The sequence below is a fragment of the Cebidichthys violaceus genome, unplaced genomic scaffold (genome assembly GCF_023349555.1).
Source record: "Cebidichthys violaceus isolate CVI_PGR_0920_01 unplaced genomic scaffold, fCebVio1.0.p SCAF_706, whole genome shotgun sequence".
Lineage (NCBI taxonomy): Eukaryota > Metazoa > Chordata > Actinopteri > Perciformes > Stichaeidae > Cebidichthys > Cebidichthys violaceus.
Window position 1 is genome coordinate 1 of NW_027176935.1, and position 16,580 is coordinate 16,580.

Consider the following 16,580-nt stretch of genomic DNA (forward strand, 5'->3'; position numbering starts at 1 on the left):
ATGTTTGAGTTACGTTATGTTTAGTTATTATAGCGGGGTTACACATGCCAATGGGATTTTATTTTGAAGGCAGATCATTTTTAACAGTATTATAACAGATTAATCATAAATCCTCACACAATAATTGTCTTTCATTTTTAATAAAAAAATAAAATAACACACGTAAAAAACAGTACATTTTAAGGGTAAAAAAGAGACTCTGGCAAGAGGTGTGTTTTGATGCAGTCTAGAATGAATCATCCATAATGTCAAAGTAGTTGTTTTTGTTTACTGAGGCCTCTTATTAATAATAACATTTCCAAGATATTAAGACCACAATGTGATGAATTTTGGAATTTATAAAAAGTCGTAGAACATAATTTTATTCTAAGTGTGACAGAACATTCTCATCAAACCTAGATTAGTGAAGAAAGGATTTCAACTCTTATTCTGAAACGGCACAAAAATACACTCCGTATTGATAACTGGTGAACGATATAAAATATTGGCATTAATCTTAGCTGTTAGTCTTAACTGGTGAACGTGGTTTGATCTTTACAGACTATAATGAGTCCCTTGAAGACGACCTGAGATTTGATTGAGATATTTTCATAAGCATTTACATTTACACAACTATCTCCACTGATCATGGAGAACAGAGGGAACATCTGACCTGAAGTTTCACACATTCAGTATTGTGTTGAATCTTGAACTACTTTCTATATTGTCATGAACACAACACTGCAGCACACTTGGTATTTACACTGTAGGCTGTGCTTTGCGATGTGATTCACCTCCAGGAGGGAAATGATCTCAAGCCTTTCTGGACAGGGAGGTATGAGATCAAACGACAACCCTGCAGCTGGCTTCTTGCTTCAGGGCACTTTGGCAGGATGAGTGTTAGTCGTGGCAGCGACTTGTGAAAAGTTAATGTGTCTAATCGTCTTTGTTGCAGTTCCTAAACCGCTTGTGGAGCTCCACGTGAAGCTGCTCAGAAAACTGGGGAGGTCTGTGACTACTGACCGCTGGGAGAAGTACCTGGCTAAGGTGAGGGCTCTGTGTGTTTGTCATGTGTTCGGCTTCACAGCGCTCTTCAGTGGGATGGAGCGCAGTCACAGCTTCATGTTTGTCATTCACTCTGATCCTGAGGAGCTTTAGAGTTACTGTGAGGAACTTCTAACGGGTTATGAAACGGTCTCAGATGAACACTGACGCCTCTATATGACCTCATAAGTAAACGAGAGCGTCAGCGAGACGACTGTCTGTTTCTATACAGTTAATCTTAATGCTCGTCATCAGTGTCATCGGGTCAGATGAAATCATTCAGGTTCACCAGAATCTCCTTCAGCTCAGACTCCAGCAGGGCCTCCTGCAGAGACCAGGCCTACTGCGGACAGACCCAGATCCTCCAGCAGAGACCGGTCCAACTTGGACAGACCCAGATCCGGCTTCACTGCAGCCTTCGACCTGCGTTCAGAATCTCCGGCAGGAGGAGGAAAGAGACGCTTCGCCTCACTACTCTGCTGGTTCCCGCTGGAAGCCGACACCGACACCACGCTGGCCCAGGTCATATTGCTGGGCCCGCTGGAGGGAAGGGAGGCACGGCAGAACCATGACCAGGACTTAGTGGGGCAGACTGTCAGACCTCTGCTGCAGTAAAATGAGAGGTTTTCTAAAGGGAGTCTGGTTCTGGGAAACACCTGAGTCCACAGGGACCGGCCAAAATCAACACAGATTAATAAGTTCCTTGCAGTAACTTTAAGGAGAGTGCGTTCCCACACTAACTGTGGAGCTTTAATTGTGTTTAGGCCAACAGATGGAGGAGACGTATGAAATAATAATGAACCGGTCATATCAGCTTTGAGGCAGAGAACTTGTGCAAACAGCCTTGTATGCAGTGACAACATCTATTCATGGTTTCCTGCAGGTTTGCCAGGAGCTGAACAGTACCTGGGCATGGGAGCTGGAACAGAAGGGCTACCAGGAGATGTCCATGGAGTGCAAGTCATGCATCCTCAAAGTATGACCCGCTCTGCTTTCACTCCATGTGCTACCTGCATCTGAAAGACTTGCAACAACCACATTAAACCCCGTTCTCGTTTCATTCGGTCCCCCTGCAGTATCTCTGCGAGTGTCAGTTCGACGACAACCTGAAGTTCAAGACGGCGATCAACGAGGAGGACCCGGAGAAGATGCGTCTGCAGCCCGTCGGTCGGGACAAGCAGGGCCTGATGTACTGGCTTCAGCTGGACCAGGAGCAGAACATCCGGCTGTACACGGAGGAGCAGGACGACCTGGACGGATCCACTTGGAAGTGCATCGTCAGGTATTACAGTTCTGTTAAATACGCTCCTCTCGTAGTGTGTCGACAGGTGGAACCGCAGCGTCTCAGGCTGCCAGCACATCTCTGTTCATATCAATGTAGTTCTTTACAAAGTGGATCTTATTTTCCTAAAATAAGTCATGTACAGCTGTACTGCTGGTTTAAGTACTTCATGCAACCCACTTCCAAACATCCAGGCGATCCCGTCGGCTGTATTAAAGTAATCTCATTACATATTATTATCAGAATGTCTGTCTGTCACTTATCCAAACCGTCTTCTCAGGAATCGTAACGACCTGGCCGAGGCTCTGGAGCTGCTGAAGTCTCAGGTTGAACTAAAACAGAATCCGGACCAGGACCAGAACCAGAACCAGGACCAGGCAGGTTCCAGAAGCACCAGCCCCACAGAGAAAGATGAAGGTATGCTGGATGGTAAGATTACAGCAGCAGCAGCCCAGAGGATTTCTTTTAAGGCCGACACCAGAATGAACACTGTGTCACCCTGCAGTAGTAACAACAGTGTATGAACAAGTTAAAATACCCAAGAGGCCAAGATGTATTGTGAAGTACTGAATTAAGTTAAAGAAATCACAACACTGTTTCTGTGTCTGTGCTTTGCCGACTCAGGGGATGAGGCCGTTGGAAGCTCCAAACCCTCCAGGACCGCCGAGGAGCACACTGACAGTGAGAAGGTGGACCCTGTAAAGGAGGAGGAACCCCTGACACAAGGTACCATGGGTAAGGAAGCTACTGGTCCTGCTTTACGCTGGTGTCACGAGAGATGACGTGTCACAATAATAAACCTACTTTATAGAGCACTTTTCATCCTCGTCCTCGATGTGATGACACTGTTTTAACGGTTTTGTTGTGTTTCTTTGGCAGTGGTGAAGCTGGAGGAGACGCAGCCCGCCCAGCAGGACGACGCCGAGGTGAAAGAAGAGAAGGCGGACCGCAGATCGCCGCCCGTCTTCGACAACCGCGTGAGCACGATCACCACCGTCATCAAGTCGGAATCCAGGGAGGCCGACGCCCCCAAAAACGCCGTGTCGGTCGTCATGGCGCCAGGCGCGACCGCCACGAAACAGGAGACAAACAAGGAAGGGGAGGCGGAGCGGGCGGTCGTCAGGAGCAGCCAGCAGGCCAAGATACCGCTGAAGAAGAGGGAGCTGAAGATCGCCGAGAGCTACCAAGGCAACCACCTCAACAACACTAACAACAGCAGCAGCATTATTGTTTGCAACCCTTCAGTGATCCAGACCAAGGACGGCAAAGAGGGGAAGTTGCCCAGCTCGTTGGCGCCCCCTGGTGGTCCGGCCGCCTCACAACCGCAGCAGCAGCTGGTGGTCACCGCATCCAGGCAGGAGCTGAGCAACGGGAGGACGTTCCTCCCCGCGCCGCACAAAGAGGGACAAAACGGAGTCATAGGGGTCATAGGTCAAGTCGGCGTCATAGGTCACGTGGGGGTCATCCGCAGCCCGTCCGAGCGCCACAGAGCCCCCGGCGCCGAGCAGCAGGAACAGAACGGGCCCACTGTAGACCAGCGGGACTCCAGAGCTGAGCAGGAAGAGAGGGACGTCAGCCGGCAGTCGGTGCTGGTGAGGAAGGGACCTGTGGAAGGGGAGGCGGCGGCAGCAGCAGCAGCAGCCACTGCTCCTCCTCCTCCTCCTCCTCCTCCTCCTGCGGTGATAGATGCTCAAACGGCCAGAAAACTACCGTCACCGCCATCCTTAAAATGTGATCCGCTCCCTGAAGCTGTAGGGAGAAAAGTAGTTTCTGTTAGCCTTTCCCCGCTGTCTCTGTCCCTAGAGGACCCCAACAGACAGACGGCAGGAGACCTGGGTGAAGACAGGACAGAGCAGTCAGACACGGGGACGGACAGTCGCGAACAGAAGGATAACGCCGTGGACGAGAGGAGGAGAGAGGTGTCTGGACACCCTTTAGCAGAAGAAGCAGGTACGGATGACCATGAAATGAATAAAAGCACTTTAGGAAAGTCGGAGGCGGAATCTGGGAGCGCCGCTGCGCTTCTAAAAGCGGACCGGCAGGACACAAAGGACCACCAGGGAGAGGGGGTCAACGGCGGGCTGGCTGCCCAGGTGAGGGTGAAGGACGCTGGCCTGGGATCAGGGGAGAAGCAGGGTCCCCTGGAGGAAGCCTCCTCTGAGCTCCAGAAAGAAGGAATCAGGTTGAAGATCAAGATCCCCCCCCACCGGAGAAACAAGTTAAAGGGGAAGGGGGGAAAGGAGGAGGAGAAGGAGAGGGAGCAGGAGGCGCAAGACGACGGAAGGCTGCTGAGGAGATCTGCAAGGATTTGCCGGTATGTCTGTGATGAGATTCATGAAATTGGGGGATTTGATTTACTCTTTGTGTTTGTCTGACTGTTGTAATCTGACGTTAAATTCAGTGCTGTCTATGCCTCTTTTCTTGAAGATCGTCTGCTTTGCCAACCTGCAGGCCGAGCTCGAAGGCGGCCGACAGCCAGAGAAAGAAACCGCAAAAAAAACAGGCGCTGCCCGGCAGAACGAGGGAGGGAGAGGAGGAGGAGGAAGAGGAGGAGGAAGAGGAGCAGAGCTCAACTGCAAAGAAAGATGACAAAACAGCACCTGTTGGGCTCATAAGGAAACAGAAGGTAACCCCTCTCTAAACGTGTGTCTACGTCAGAATAAATACAGACGAGCTGGGTTAAACCTTTGTCCGGTCGACTCTCTCTCTCTCTCTCTCTCTCTCTCTCTCTCTCTCTCTCTCTCTCTCTGTCTCTCTCTCTCTCTCTCTCTCTCTCTCTGTCTCTCTCTCTCTGTCTCTCTCTCTGTCTCTCTCTCTCTCTCTCTCTCTCTCTCTCTCTCTCTCTCTCTCTCTCTCTCTCTCTCTCTCTCTGTCTCTCTCAGGGTAAACGGAGACATCGGCGCCCCCGATGGTCCAACATTCGCACCAAGAGACGCAAACTGAACGAGGGAGAGGAGGTGGAGGGCGGGGGGAGGAAAGGGGGAGACGGGGAGAGCGAGGGAGGGAGCGACTCAGAGGAATCGTGCAAATCAGAGGAGATTCCCAGCGAGGACGCCTGCAGTCACTGTGGCCTGCCCAACCACCCCGAACTGGTGAGAGGCTGAGTCAGCTCTTTCATCAGCATCAATGTTGACGGAAGTAAAGCCGGTTCAAAGTGTCTCAAAGTGTCTCCGCCGTGAGAGTCTCACTGTAGACGCTCTGCGTTTGTGTCCTCAGATCCTGCTGTGTGACTCCTGTGACAGCGGATACCACACCGCCTGTCTGCGGCCGCCGCTCATGTTGATTCCAGATGGACAGTGGTTCTGTCCCCCCTGCCAGCATGTAAGAGTGTGTGTGTGTGTGAGAGAGTGTGAGAGAGATGGAGAGGGGGATTTTGGTTTGCTGGCTGCCGTCCTCTTTCTCCATATGTTCACATCGATGGTCCGATGGTTGAGCCCTGACACGACTGACATAAGCTTAATAAAATTTTATTTAGATTTTTTAACACAAGCCGGTGAGAACGAAGTTATTCAAGAATTGAAAGATGAATCAGGAACTATTTGAGCGTAGCCTCTGTGTCGTCTGCAGACATTGTAGAAGAGACGTTTAATATGTGTTCTTCTGGTTTCCTCCGTTCAGAAGCTGCTGTGTGAGAAACTGGAGGAGCAGCTGCAGAACCTGGACAGTGCTCTGAAGAAAAGAGAGCGAGCAGAGAGGAGGTATACACACACACACACACACACACACACACACACACACACACACACACACACACACACTGATCGACTTTCTGAAAATAAAGCTCTCAAATCAAAACGTTGGATTGACCCTCCTCTCTCCCCGTCTGTGCAGGAGGGAGCGGCTGGTGTACGTGGGAATCAGTGTGGAGAACATCATCCCTGTGAGTAGAAAGGTTTAGAATACACATCGGTGTAAACATGGCCTCAATGTTATCGTAGTGCTTCTTCACATTGCTCTCTATGATCGGTTGGACGGTCTGCCTTGTCCATCCGTAGACTCCACCAGTGGCATAGTCTTATTCATAAGGCTTCCTGCTACGTCAAGTCATTGTCTTCACATCCTACTACTTTTAACTTCTGGTTGAGTGAAGGTGAGGTTCTGAAGGAAGAAGCTTGCTCACATTTTGCACTTCTAGCACTATGGTGGCGTCTCAAGGGAAGCAGTAGTTCAGTCAGCAATTTCCAACGTTTGAACGCAGCACAGGACAGATTAGACCGTCTAAACAGACTCAAACCAAGCTTGACATGTTGGCCATCTGTTTGATGTAAAATGAATATTGGCTCATATTTTGCCATGATTTATTATTATCTACTGTTTGTTTGTTTGTTTTTAGGAGGGAAATGAGGGAGAAGAGGAGAAGTCGACGAAGAAGAAAGATCCCAAAAAGAGCAAAAATCTGGGGAGGAGATCAACCAGAACCAGGAAGCACATCAGCTACAGGTGGGTGTGGCCTGGAGGGGGTTAAAGGAACAGGCGGGAAAGCCTGAATGGACTTCCTGGTCCACAACTCAGTCCTTCAATCATTGCTTCCAGTGCCAGATCAGTACAGTACACATGCAGTGATGACTTACCTTCATCGTACGTGTGTGTGTGTGTGTGTGTGTGTGTGTGTGTGTGTGTGTGTGTGTGTGTGTGTGTGTGTGTGTGTGTGTGTGTGTGTGTGTGTGTGTGTGTGTGTGTGTGTGTGTGTGTGTGTGTGGGGCAGGTTTGATGACTTCGACGATGCCATTGACGAGGCTATAGAGGAGGACATCAGGGACCTCTGTGGAGGTGAGACGTCACGCTGTTTAATACTTCAGCAGCTATGATGATCAATACATCCGGACTAGAAAGAGTTGAACCACAGTATGTAAAATATAGACCTGGGTTTAGAATCCACAATATTATCATCATAATTTCCACCCTGATATAGATATATAGTCTGATACAATAAGTTCAGTATACATTCATCACCCATGATGCCATGCAGGTAGAGATTCCTGATTCCCCAAAGTTTCCCCTTAATGTTGACTTGAACCCACCTTTGTGACGCAGGAGCGGGGCGGGGCCGAGACATCGGCGCCATCCTGTCAGAGGAAGGAGGGAAGGGGAGCCAGCGACCAATCAGAAGCCAGGCTCACTCTGCCAGGAACAGGAAGAGGCGGAGACTGAACGACCTGGAGAGTGACAGCACGGCGGCGGAGAGTGAAGACGAGTTCATGCTCAGCAACAGGTATCTCTCACACACACACACACACACACACACACACCTTTCCTCTCTCCCTGTGTTTCTTTCCCTCCCTCCTTGTTCACACTTCTCTTCCTCTTCCTCCCCCTCAAAGCTCAGAGGATGAAGATTTCGCTGCGTCAGGGCCAGAGGATGACGAGGCGGAAGACGAAGAGGCGGGCAGCGCGGACAGCGGGTCCCGACCCAAACGGGCGGTGAGAGGGGCGCCCAAGCAGCAACCCAGCAGGACCCAACACAGGGGCAAGAAGCGGCCGAGGAGGCGGCGGAGACGCTCCTCCGAGGAAGAGGAGGAGGACAGCGATGAAGAAATGGGTGAGTGCACGGCGAGGGGGATTGCAGAGTTGATAGAATCCCTGTCGTTAAGGGAGCTCCCACAAATAGGGGACAGACACGAAGCAAGCTTCACTACGGGGACATCTAAACTGTCCCTCGTCCTCTGCAGGCTCAGATCAGTACAGCGACATGACCGACAGCGACGCCGACAAGAAGAGGCGGGGCCTGAGGCGCGGCCAGCGGCAGCAGGTCAACTACCGAGAGACGTCGGAGTCGTCGGACAACTCCCGGGCCTCCGCCAAGAAGGTCAAGGTCAAACCCCGCGGCAGACCTCGCAAGGAGCATCTCTCCAGCGACTTCAGCGACGGTCGGTCATCTCTCAGATCTCACTCTGAGCGTGTGCACTAGTTCACTCTGAGAGTGTGCACTAGTTCACTCTGAGAGTGTGCACTAGTTCACTCTGAGCGTGTGTACTCTGAGAGTGTGCACTAGTTCACTCTGAGCGTGTGTACTCTGAGAGTGTGCACTAGTTCACTCTGAGCGTGTGCACTAGTTCACTCTGACTCACATTCACGTTTTCTGGGTTGTGTTATCTCTGCGAGGGATGAGTCGGCTCAGACCGAAGATTTAAATCCTCCCTCTTTCTTTCTTTCCTTTTAGCGTCGCCTTCTTCCCGAGACACGGAGGACGATGATGATTATGAAGACGAGGAGGTGGATGACCAGAGGAGAAGAGTGAACAAGAGGAGAAGAGAGGAGGAAGACCTCCGGAGAAACAGAGCGAGACAAAAGCGAAGGAGACACGACGAGGACGAGGAGCGCGAGAGAGGGAGGCGGCTGAAGAGGAAACTCCTGGAGCGGGAGAAGACTGACAAAGACAAGGCAAGGAGGTTACGGAGGACGGAGAGAGAGGAGGACCCGGAGAAGATGGGCCGAGGGAAGAGGAGAGAGATCCTGTCGCAGCAGCGCCGCAAGCGGCTCGCTCAGATGCTGAAAAAGAGGCGTCCTTCGACGGACGACGAGGACGAGTCGGAGGACTCGGAGGAGTCGGAGACGTCGACGTCGGAAGAGGATCGTCCGGTCCGCAAAAGACTCAACCGCATCGACTCCGATGACGATGAAGAGGAGGGCGAGGAGGAGGAGGAGGAGGAGGAGGAGGAGGAGGGGGAGGGGGAAGGTGAAGGGGAGCAGAAGAAGGCGACGATAAAGAAGTGTTCAGCGGTGGAGCGGAGGGCCGACAGTGACACTCAGGAAAAGGGGAGGGGCCGTAGCCTGTCTCCGGCAAACAGACATGAGACCTCCAGGGGCCCGGCGAAGCCTGGGGCCGGGAGTCCCACCGTGCCCAGGGACAGTGTGGGATCAGGCGGGCAGGGTAGGCACAACGGCCCCTCACATCCAGAGGAGGGGGAGCAGGACAAGGAAGAAGAAGAGGGGGAGGAGGAGGAGGAGGAGGAGGAGGGCCAGACAGACTCATTAAACTCTGCCCAGAACAGTCCACAGTCGTGATGGCTGTGTGTGAATAACGCTCGCTTCTTTCTCTTTCTTTTCCTTCTTTGTTTTGTAACTGTCAGGCCTTTCACCCCACAGCACCTTCTTTTTGAAAACTGGATCTCCCTCCCCACCTCCTCCTCTTTCCCCGTCTTGCTTATCCTCCTCGCTGTTGTATTGTGTTGAGAGCGCTCCTCACGGGTCACGTACTGTGACCTCACAACCACAAAACTTCATCATCTTCACCTCTGGCAGAACGGAACCAGCCAGCCGGACCAAAAATGAATAAAGAAGCATCCTGGCGCCGGGACATTCGTGTTTCAGTGGACGCACACGGCCGGAGGTCCTCGCGGCGCTCTGAAGTCCTCTTCTCTGCCGGGTCCGATCGGCAGGATGATGGTGGATTCGTCCCGTTTGGGTTCGGGGCTGAACTGGTCACAGGAGTTCGTTTGTAGCGTTCATCTACCTAAAAGCACTTCCTCATTCTCATAGCACTTAATAACCCACCGAGGGGGTCCGTGTGGAACCGAACAATTTGGATCATGTGACCTGGTGGTCAGAGACGCCGCAGAGCTTCCTCCAGTAGTGTCTACGCATGCAGATAGATGTGGTTTATTGTCCAGGCTTTGAGATCCACCCCAGTACCGTGGTAACGAGTTATGTTGTTGGTGCTCACAATGGTGTTTTCATTGTTGTGTTGCTGTACTGTAAAAAAGTACCCAGAATCCTTAGGGGCCGATCACACAAAGACGCGTTACTAACTTTTATGCGTCTCCAAAACATCCTATAAAAACGCTCGTGACGTACACACACACACACACACACACACACGCTGTGTATAAGAAGACTGTCGCTTTCAAGCCTCGAGTTTGGTGATTTTTGCCGTCGCCATCTTGGATTACGGCCGTCGCCGTGTTGCTTTTTGGCAGCCAGTGAACAGAAGTGACCATATTTGGAGTGACGTAGAGACGCCGTGTACGTCTCTGGTAGCGGCCGTGACCCGTGGATCACAGTAAGCCCGCCCTAAAGCGTCCTCTCATAGACTTCTATACGTTCGTAGGAGTCGCCCCCTGCTGGTCAGTAGAGAATGGGTTTTAAGACACTTCAGCATTGGCTTCACTCTGCAGAACCGGAGGTCCGTACCATGAGAACCACGTGGTTTTAGTGGGCGACGCGTTCCTGGCGACACATCTTGGTATGATCGGGCCTTACAGGCCGGGACTGAGCTGCATGTCATACCGTCTCTGTCCATGTGTCCATGTGTCCCGTCTGCCGGAGAAAAGACCACAAGTGTCCAGGTTAACAGGAAGTCACTTGAGTTTTAAATGCTCCTTTTCTCTAGCGGTGAGCACCACAAACTAAATCAGGATTCACCTCCGTTGCTATCTGCATGGTTAGGTCCTACTCGAGGTTCATAACTCGCTGCTTACAGCCAGATGCTTCTTCTAAGTCGACCTGGACCAGATCATGACCTCATGATGTAAAGCGGGTCAGTGGCGGCATTACTTGTGTTCAAGCTGCAGTCCTGATGTTGATCCTGAAGGACTGGGGATCCAGAAGGTGGTCATGAGACATTCAGGTGCTCCTTGTCCACTTGTTAAATCAACACATTTGCCCTGAAACGGCTGATCCTCATTCATGTGACATTAAAGGGATAGTTAGTCCTTCTTTAAGTGGAGCTGAATGAGGTTCATCTGCACAGTCCGTGTTCTACTACAGTAAGAGTTAGTAGAACCAGACAGGAGCAAAGTGTTTCAGACTCCTAAAAGAATCGGCCACTTCACGTTTTTACTATTTAATAACTTTAGTTAATAACTTTAATTAATAGCTTTAATTAATAGCTTTACCTCGCGCTCAGACCGCCCTCTCTCCGACGGGGAACTGAAGCGGTTATTGATGCTTTTTCAAAGCCGCAAGACTCCTTTTACAAAAGCAGAACACAGGAGGTACCGGTCCACTGCTGCCTCCGTCGCTCAGTCGGTTAGTTAGTTTGTGTTATTGTGTGACTTTGGTGAATCCAGGCTAACCCTTAAAAACACAAACTAGTGACCGACTGGCTGTGCAGAGGGCGAGTTCAGGGCCGTCTGACGGCGAGGTCAAGCTGTGAAGGTCTTCTAAATGCTGCGTACACATGAACTATATATTGTTCTTTCTAGGTGTCTAAAGTTCTGCCCCGGTCCACAGGAGAACACTGCTCTGCTCCGGTCCTGGTACTCCTATTTCTATAAACGTACGCCTCATACGACCCCACTTCAAAGCCTCTACAGACCTGAACTAGGCCCACATTCTGGATCCAGGCAGCTCCCCGGATGTTCTCTCTTACGGTTCTCACACCGTTCACTCGTCGGCTCCGCGCGGTCCGCACCGCCTCGGCCCGGTGGAGACCGCGTCTCGCTGTACATACTGTGCGCCGCTCCTTGTAAGATAATCGATGTTCTGTTCTCTTCGTCCTCTTGTAAAATATAGTGTTCTATTTTCTATATGAAGGAGAGGAGAGGTGCTGCTGTGAGCGACGTGGACCCATGAGAGTTCCGCTGCAGTCGCTCCACGGTTTGCTCCTTGTGTTTGTAGATTCCTGCAGGCCGTTGACTTTAGTGTGAAGACCAGCGAGGAACCCGTTCACCAGGAACCGGTCCCGAACTGTTCACTGTTCACGCCGGTGAAGTGTCTTCACACCTGTAAGCTTTGTTTCCTGATCACTCTGAACACCTGATGATCTAGACGCAGAACGTCAGACTCAGAAGTCACCGATGAACCTTCCACCTCGGTTACTTCTGCCACTGAACACAGTCAGTAGAATGGATGGTGTCCAAACTCTTCAGTCTGGATTTGTCAGACTTTTAAGATGAAATCTTCAGAATGCTCCAGACTCACTTCTCCTTACAGCAGCGTGTGGTGAAGCGATACGTCATGTTCTTCACTCTTCTCTCTTTAAATCCTCACATTTTACTTGATATTGTTTTGTCCAAACATGCAATCAAATATATTTATAATATATCAATTCATAGATGAGGATGAAATAATTAGAAAAATTACTGAAATGGAAAATTATAAAATAAACTGAAGCAGAAAAGACGATGAAATCCATCTTCTCGTTTGATCCCCTGATGAGGAAATATCAGTTAAGACTGAAACTACCTGATTCTGAATTATACGTATTATTAAGTATATTAAGATGCAGTTTAGTTCCTGAGAGAGGTGGTCGTTGTACGCAGGAGTGAAAGTGAAGGGATCAGTTTGATCGATCTGATCCGATGAGACGATCCTCCAGAGTCGGGTCCCCTGGTTCCTCACGTAGAACACGAAGCAGCTGAAGCCACCAAACACATTTCAAGTTCATGTTGTGAATTGGCATCCAGGTCTGGAGTTTCATGGTTCAGATGGAGTCGACTGACGGTGTAAACGTGTGTTTTGTAACATGACATCTTGTGAAATGATTTGTAAAGGTCGCCGTGAAACGAGATGCACATAAAGAGAAACATCGACAAAGAAATGATTCTTTATTTACTTTTGGTTCCATGAAGTTTTTTTAGTGAGTACCTGGGAGTACCTGTGTATACCTGAGTACCTGTGTTTACCTGGGTGTACCTGAGTACCTGGGAGTACCTGTGTATACCTGGGTGTACCGATAGAACCCTAACGAGTGCTGATGAACGGTCCTCAGCTCATAGAACCAGTGATCCGGTTCTTAGGTCACGGTCTGAAACTCTAGTCCACCATTGATGTATCCTTTATCTTTAATGGACATCCCATAATGATTCAAGAAAACAAACTAATCAGTCTTTACCTCACGTTATATTAGTGCTTTACATGTAGCCGTGGAGACATGGGGGGGGGGGGGGGGGGGGATTATTGGTTGAGTTCTTTGTTTTTTTGTCAGCATTAAACTTTAGTTTTGGGTCACAAGAACAGAACTTCTCAGTTTGCCAAAAGCCTCAGATGTGATGTAGTTTAACTGGGACACACTGAGCTCCCTAAATCACTCACGGTTCTTTCAGGTACTTTCCTAAAGTTGAGCAGCTGTTGGACTCCATTGTGAGGATTGGGGGGGGGGGGCAGTAACACCAATTAGATCAAAATCTTTTCAGACGGGTTGTGATCTCATTGAACACACAGCAGCCTCCTGATCATCACAATGATTCATGTCCCTTCATGAGCTGAACTGAACAGAACCAACAGTCACCACATGTCTTCTCATTATGGTCTGTCAGCGTTTAGATACCACTGACAGTAAAAACTCTATAGACTCTTTGAAACAAGATGACCCCCCCCCCCCCAAATAAATGATCATTCCACTGAACCCGGTGTGCGTCTGTGTTCGGCCTTGTGTCAGAACCTGTTGGTGACGCGGCTCTTCATGTCTCTGTTGTACCGTTACTGTAGTATTGCTGTAACATGAATGTTTTCTAAGTTATTAAAACCAACATCCAGGCATCTCCTCAAACACGCTGCGTCTTTGCCTTGATTTAGTCCTGACGTCATGAGCTGATATGAAACTAAAGTTACATTCAATATCTTACTATTATTATTATTGTTAGTTTATTTTCTATTAATGTACGTATTGTATGTAATAATTAATGTCCTGATTTAAACTAAATGTTTCTACTAAGTAAATATTTTTCTCCGTATTAATTGGTCTTTTTATTTTATTTTAATTTTAAACAAAAAGACACACTTTGAAAGCACGTGGGGGCTTCGAGTATTGTTTTACATTTTTTGTGCATTTTATTTTGAAGGGCTTCACCGAAAGCCTGACTGATTGACTGTGTGTGTCTTTACAGCTTGTTCGTGTGCAGTCTGTCTGGTATGAACACGTGCACTGCCCTCTGCTGGTTACAATGTGTAACTACACCGTTTACAAGTCTGTGTGGCTGCTAACAGAGTACTAATGGAATAATTTAAATTAAATAATTATAATAGTTAAATCGACTGAACACAGATATACGCACGGTGTCAACTATATCGTAGAAATGGTTCGTTTACAACAAATGGTGAGTTATTTAAGACCAACTTAAACCTGATCCTGCTCTACATCCTCCGGTCCGGTAGGGGGCGGTATGCACCTAAAGGTTGGTATTACAGTCAGACAAAAAAAACAGACGTAACTACGAACCACGTTTGTAAGTGGTGGTCACGTGACGTTTTGCCTCGATACATCTTCTCGCGATACTTCAGCCGTGAAAGGTCGACACTTCACGAGCTTCTCGAGACTTTCTCACCGCCCGAGTCGGTTTACTGAACCGCTCCGACTGGTCCTGTTAATCCCGGAGACAGCCCGGCTCTCGATTTATCTTCCTCCAGCTGCCGAGCGTTAATTTGCCGGAAACGTTATCCCGGGTGGAATTAGCGAGCTTTTGTGGCACGAGATATCGGTCACGCGGCGTCTTGTTGACAGCGGAGTCTGAGTTCTGTCCTCCCGCCGCCGCCTCCTCCTCCTGCGGGTCCGCAGACGTTAACGGTCACACGGACGATGGTTTTACTGAGAAACCTCCGTCCGCCCACCGAGGGAGTGCGGCACGAGCAAGCCGAGACCACGGTGGTGATGGACGGCCATAAACTGGGCTGCGGCACGCTGTACGTCGCCGAAGCGTAAGTGATGCACGTGGCGCTTGTGTGTGTGTGTGTGTGTGTGTGTGTGTGTGTGTGTGTCCGCCACCGTGTTCAGTGTTACAGAAGCATTCAGTTTAACGAGTTTAATACACAACGTGCGTTTAATGTACTAACACACAGGATAGAAAGTGACAATAACGACAAAACGCGGCCACTCCTCGAGATAACCACTTCCGGAGTAGTCACTTTCAAAATAATAATTATACATTATTTTATTTTCATTTACTTTAGTACAATAATAATACAAAACTGTACAAATGCTTTGTTACAAGTACAATGTCTGCATTTTAAATGTATATAAATGTAATAGTAATAAAAGTAGTTTTAGGCAATCAGCAGAAAATGAATGTTACATTATTTTGATAGTGTGTTTAGCTCAGTGAGGATTTGATGCTTTTCATTGTCATTCATGATATTAAGCTGACTGACAGATTATACCTTTGGCTGTGGAAACATTTATTTTGTAGCTTAAGCAGATTGATTAATAGAGAAAATACTGATTATTTTTTGGCTAAAACAATCAGTGAATTTGGAATAAAGGTTGAAGGTTTACAAAGTCATGAGAACTATTGTTTCCTCTACTGTGAAATGTCTTTGAATGCACCTCACATGTGAGCTCAGCTGCTGTGCGTTTATCTTCCTGCAGGCGTCTGTTGTGGTTCGACGGCTCTGGGACGGGCTTCTCTCTGGACTACCCCACCATCGGCCTGCACGCCGTCTCCAGGGACGTCAGCGCGTTCCCAGAGGAGCACCTGTACGTCATGGTCAACGGGAAACTCACAGGTGAGAGAGACAGAGTACGTCTGGAGTCATAGTAAGAGGCCTGTTGGTGAGTTTCTACCGGAGGTTACCGTCTGGTGATCATCATGGTTCCTGTGAACCAGGAAGGGAAGCTTCTATTTCTTCTTCTCTGTTTTGTCTCTCAGGGGAGAACGGGGCCGAAATGTCAGAGAAAGCCGACGAGGAAAAAGACGACAGCAGTAACAGCGGCGATGATGATGATGATGACGATGATGATGAAGAAGGAGCAATCACAGAGATCCGGTTTGTGCCCAGCGACAAGGTGGCATGTGAGTCGGACTGGTTCTGGTCCTTTTACTAAAATATGTAGTCTTGAGTTTTTCACTGCCTGAGCAGAACTGGATCACATCTTCATGCTGATGAGTTATTGGTGACGTTTCCACGACCGCGTCAATAAAACATATCTAGAAGCACATACAGGAAACATAGTGTTTACACTTTGATATATATATGTGTGTGTGTGTGTGTGTGTGTGTGTGTGTGTGTGTGTGTGTGTGTGTGTGTGTGTGTTGCAGTGGAGTCCATGTTCTCAGCGATGTGTGAGTGTCAGGCGCTGCATCCCGACCCAGAGGACGACGACTCTGACAACGACTTTGAAGGAGAAGAGTACAACGTGGAGGAGGCGGGTGAGGAAACACACACACACACACACACACACACACACACACACACACACACACACACACACTCTCTCACGTTATCAGTTTGTGAGCCACGGGTCAATAGTGTCATAAGACATTTCATCTTCTGAGTGAATCTTGATTTAACAGTGTGACGTGTCCTTCTGTCCTCTGTCTCTCTGGTCGTCTCTGGACTGTGCGGCTGCAGAAGCAGGTGAGCTGTGCAGCATGAACACGACTAACGCCTCCTGTTGACC

At 49.2% G+C, this 16,580-nt stretch overlaps 2 protein-coding genes across 4 annotated transcripts; both read left to right on the top strand.

Annotated features, from left to right (window-relative positions):
• Positions 1-776: 776 nt before the first annotated feature.
• Positions 777-13,118, top strand: LOC137891834 (remodeling and spacing factor 1-like). Of its 3 annotated transcripts, none has more exons than XM_068736626.1 (17): positions 777-1,026; positions 1,907-1,999; positions 2,100-2,305; positions 2,586-2,734; positions 2,930-3,040; positions 3,185-4,619; positions 4,733-4,931; positions 5,188-5,397; positions 5,522-5,626; positions 5,924-6,003; positions 6,137-6,185; positions 6,639-6,745; positions 7,011-7,075; positions 7,340-7,517; positions 7,627-7,844; positions 7,975-8,172; positions 8,466-13,118. In XM_068736626.1, exons 1-17 carry the CDS (start codon positions 910-912, stop codon positions 9,308-9,310), a joined length of 4,365 nt encoding a protein of 1,454 aa, XP_068592727.1. In that variant the 5' UTR covers positions 777-909; the 3' UTR covers positions 9,311-13,118. The 3 variants fall into 3 exon arrangements, with proteins under 3 accessions (XP_068592727.1, XP_068592729.1, XP_068592728.1); XM_068736628.1 differs by having other exon boundaries at positions 4,757-4,931; XM_068736627.1 differs by having other exon boundaries at positions 2,586-2,722.
• Positions 13,119-14,470: 1,352 nt separating this feature from the next.
• Positions 14,471-16,573, top strand: LOC137891835 (methylosome subunit pICln-like). The gene is made up of 4 exons (XM_068736629.1): positions 14,471-14,881; positions 15,549-15,685; positions 15,829-15,972; positions 16,219-16,573. The coding sequence occupies exons 1-4, from the start codon at positions 14,763-14,765 to the stop codon at positions 16,452-16,454; spliced, it is 636 nt and encodes a 211-aa protein (XP_068592730.1). The 5' UTR covers positions 14,471-14,762; the 3' UTR covers positions 16,455-16,573.
• Positions 16,574-16,580: the final 7 nt, after the last annotated feature.

Coding starts and splice junctions, on each gene's coding strand:
- LOC137891834 (XM_068736626.1), top strand. CDS start 910: ATGTGTCTAATCGTCTTTGTTGCAGTTCCTAAACCGCTTGTGGAGCTC. Junction 2,000..2,099: donor GCAAGTCATGCATCCTCAAA/GTATGACCCGCT, acceptor GTCCCCCTGCAG/TATCTCTGCGAGTGTCAGTT. Junction 5,398..5,521: donor TGCCCAACCACCCCGAACTG/GTGAGAGGCTGA, acceptor TTGTGTCCTCAG/ATCCTGCTGTGTGACTCCTG.
- LOC137891835 (XM_068736629.1), top strand. CDS start 14,763: ATGGTTTTACTGAGAAACCTCCGTCCGCCCACCGAGGGAGTGCGGCAC. Junction 14,882..15,548: donor ACGCTGTACGTCGCCGAAGC/GTAAGTGATGCA, acceptor ATCTTCCTGCAG/GCGTCTGTTGTGGTTCGACG. Junction 15,973..16,218: donor GCCCAGCGACAAGGTGGCAT/GTGAGTCGGACT, acceptor TGTGTGTTGCAG/TGGAGTCCATGTTCTCAGCG.